Below are 2,327 nucleotides of genomic sequence, written 5' to 3'. Positions count from 1 at the left end.
TCCAGGCTTCGTTATGACCTATTCCACGACAGAAATGGCAAGAAAAAAAATGTATTGATAAAGATGATGAAATAAAAAAATGGATCCCACAGGAACCATCCGGCAATCATGGCACAAAAACACTCTGATCGGCTACATAGTGTGGTAAGTCAGAAAACAATTCCTGTTGGGTGTGAAACACAAGGACACTTCACATTTTACGCATTTCACTTTGGAATGAGCTTGTACACATACTCTGCATCTCTGTTTGCTCTCTATCCAAGCCGGGAAGTGCCCCTGTCCATCGAGTCTTGTCGAATCTGGGGGGCGACAAGTATAATTTCTTTTTTTCTGAGAGTTGGTATCTGCGTCACTGAGAGGTCTACCTCTCTTCGGTGTTGCCAAAGATGCACCAGATAGAAGTGCACGTGCCACATCTGTCTTGAACTGTAGCAGGTTCATTGGTTTCTGCCCAGCAGCAAGACACCTGCGGTATAAGAGCCAGCCATTCACAACGGAGAGGTCAAACAAGAAGAAGATCCTCATGTACCATTTGCTCCGTGACTTGAAGTCGATCCTGTAAAGCTCCAGCAACATGTCGGCAAGATCTACACCACCCATAAAGCGGTTGTACTCCTTCACACAATATGGTCGCTTGACATCGGCATACTCTATCGTTTACCATCCCACCGCCTACACGTATCTTCTGGGTCTAGGGTGGCATAGGTCGAAATCAAGTGGACTGGCTTATTGTCATACCACTTCACCACAATGGCATTCGACTGCGTTTCCACTCGCCAGTCGTAAGAGCCTCTTCCTCGGGCTTTCAATTTGCTGTCCGATTCCAAAGCACAGCCTTTCAACCTGTTTGCCCTCACTGTGGCCAGTGTAAGTATGCCCTGATCACTTAGTGTTTGTGCCAAGTCTAACGAGGAGAACCAATTGTCAAAGAATAGCTTGTAATTTTTGTGCTTGGGTATTCCTCTTGCAAGCCGCAGGACAAAATTAGCTCCAACTCCCAGGTCACTGACATCAACCGACCCCTTACCCGTATACATTTCAAAGTCGTAAACGAAACCACTCTCCCCAGCCCTTGAGATGAACTTATAACCCCACTTATGTAGTTTCTTGGGATTGTACTGCTTCAACGAAATCCTCTGTTTTGTCGGCACAATTTGCTCGTCTACTGCCTGGTGTTCTTCTGGGGGTATCTTCATAAAGTTATCTCTGATCATCTCTATCAGAGGATGAAATTTGTGGATCTTATCGTGCCCAGGGTCTCCTCGTGGTTTCTGGGTAAGATTGTCGTTGAAATGAAGATACTTTTTGATCTGCTCGAATCTGTCATGCGACATGGCATCAGCTATTACAGGGTAGCGCGTTTCGTTTGACCAGTAACTGCGGTATGACGGCATTTTCACTATTCCTGTGAATACAAGGATCCCTAAGAAGCATCCCACCTCAGCAGATGAAACTCCAAATTCTTTGGCATCTTTTTGAAGAGCGTAAATTTTCGTTTGGTCACGTATAAGGTTGACCACTTCTTGGTAAAAAAAACAGCCTGACAAATTCCAGGGGTGTCTTTCCACTCATTTCTTGGTCGACGACAAGATGATCCTTCCACGCAGCATCTTGCTGGACGAAATCCACTTTTCTCCAAGCAAGGTCCCGTCGTTTGTTTGGTTTCGAAGCAGCAGTGCCTGAGCTCGTGGCATTTTGTCTGGCGATCTCGACGTCCTCATGGTCATCCTCACTGTTGTGGTCGTCAGCTTCAATTCGACCACTTTCTATTTCTTCTTCAATTTCTTCTTCCTGCGGGTTATTATCAGGATCAGGAAGGAGAAAACTAGGATCAGATGGGTCCCCATCTTCATCAGACAGATCTTCGAGGTCGGAGGTGTCTTCCGGGCAAAGAATAAAATTCAGAGCCTGTGCTAATGACACGGATTGTGTTCGAAGTCTTCGCTGGACAGCCGAATACTCATCTTCCACAGTTTTTGATGTACTCGGAGAAGGCTGGTCCATTTCTGCACTGTAAAAAATATATTTGGTAACAGTCTAGTAGGGAAGACCGGGGTTGACCCGGACACGGGGTTGATCTGGACAGTCAAGTATGGACACCTAGCGGTTTAGTAAAAATTCTCAAAAAAATCACAAAAGGTGCACCATCTACTGCCCTATTATCAAGCCATTTTGGATCTAGATACACGCAGCCATTTGTTTGTATTTTGCAAAAAGTGTTTTTTAAGGTAAGAATTTTTTTCAAGGGTCTCTGTTTGGAGTTTAATAGAGTGGACCAGGCTGCTGGATTTGCAATGACATTTTTTCAGGAGAAAAGTAGCTCATAA

The 2,327-nt window shown here is 45.0% G+C and overlaps 1 protein-coding gene across 1 annotated transcript; it reads right to left on the bottom strand.

Moving 5' to 3' along the window:
- Positions 1–650: 650 nt before the first annotated feature.
- LOC136025802 (piggyBac transposable element-derived protein 3-like) lies at positions 651–1,394 on the bottom strand. The gene has a single exon (XM_065701793.1). The coding sequence runs from the start codon at positions 1,392–1,394 to the stop codon at positions 651–653; it is 744 nt and encodes a 247-aa protein (XP_065557865.1).
- Between the last annotated feature and the right edge of the window lie 933 nt (positions 1,395–2,327).

This window comes from Artemia franciscana, chromosome 4 (genome assembly GCF_032884065.1).
Source record: "Artemia franciscana chromosome 4, ASM3288406v1, whole genome shotgun sequence".
Classification (NCBI taxonomy): Eukaryota; Metazoa; Arthropoda; class Branchiopoda; order Anostraca; family Artemiidae; genus Artemia; species Artemia franciscana.
This window is presented reverse-complemented; position numbering and strand designations above follow the sequence as displayed.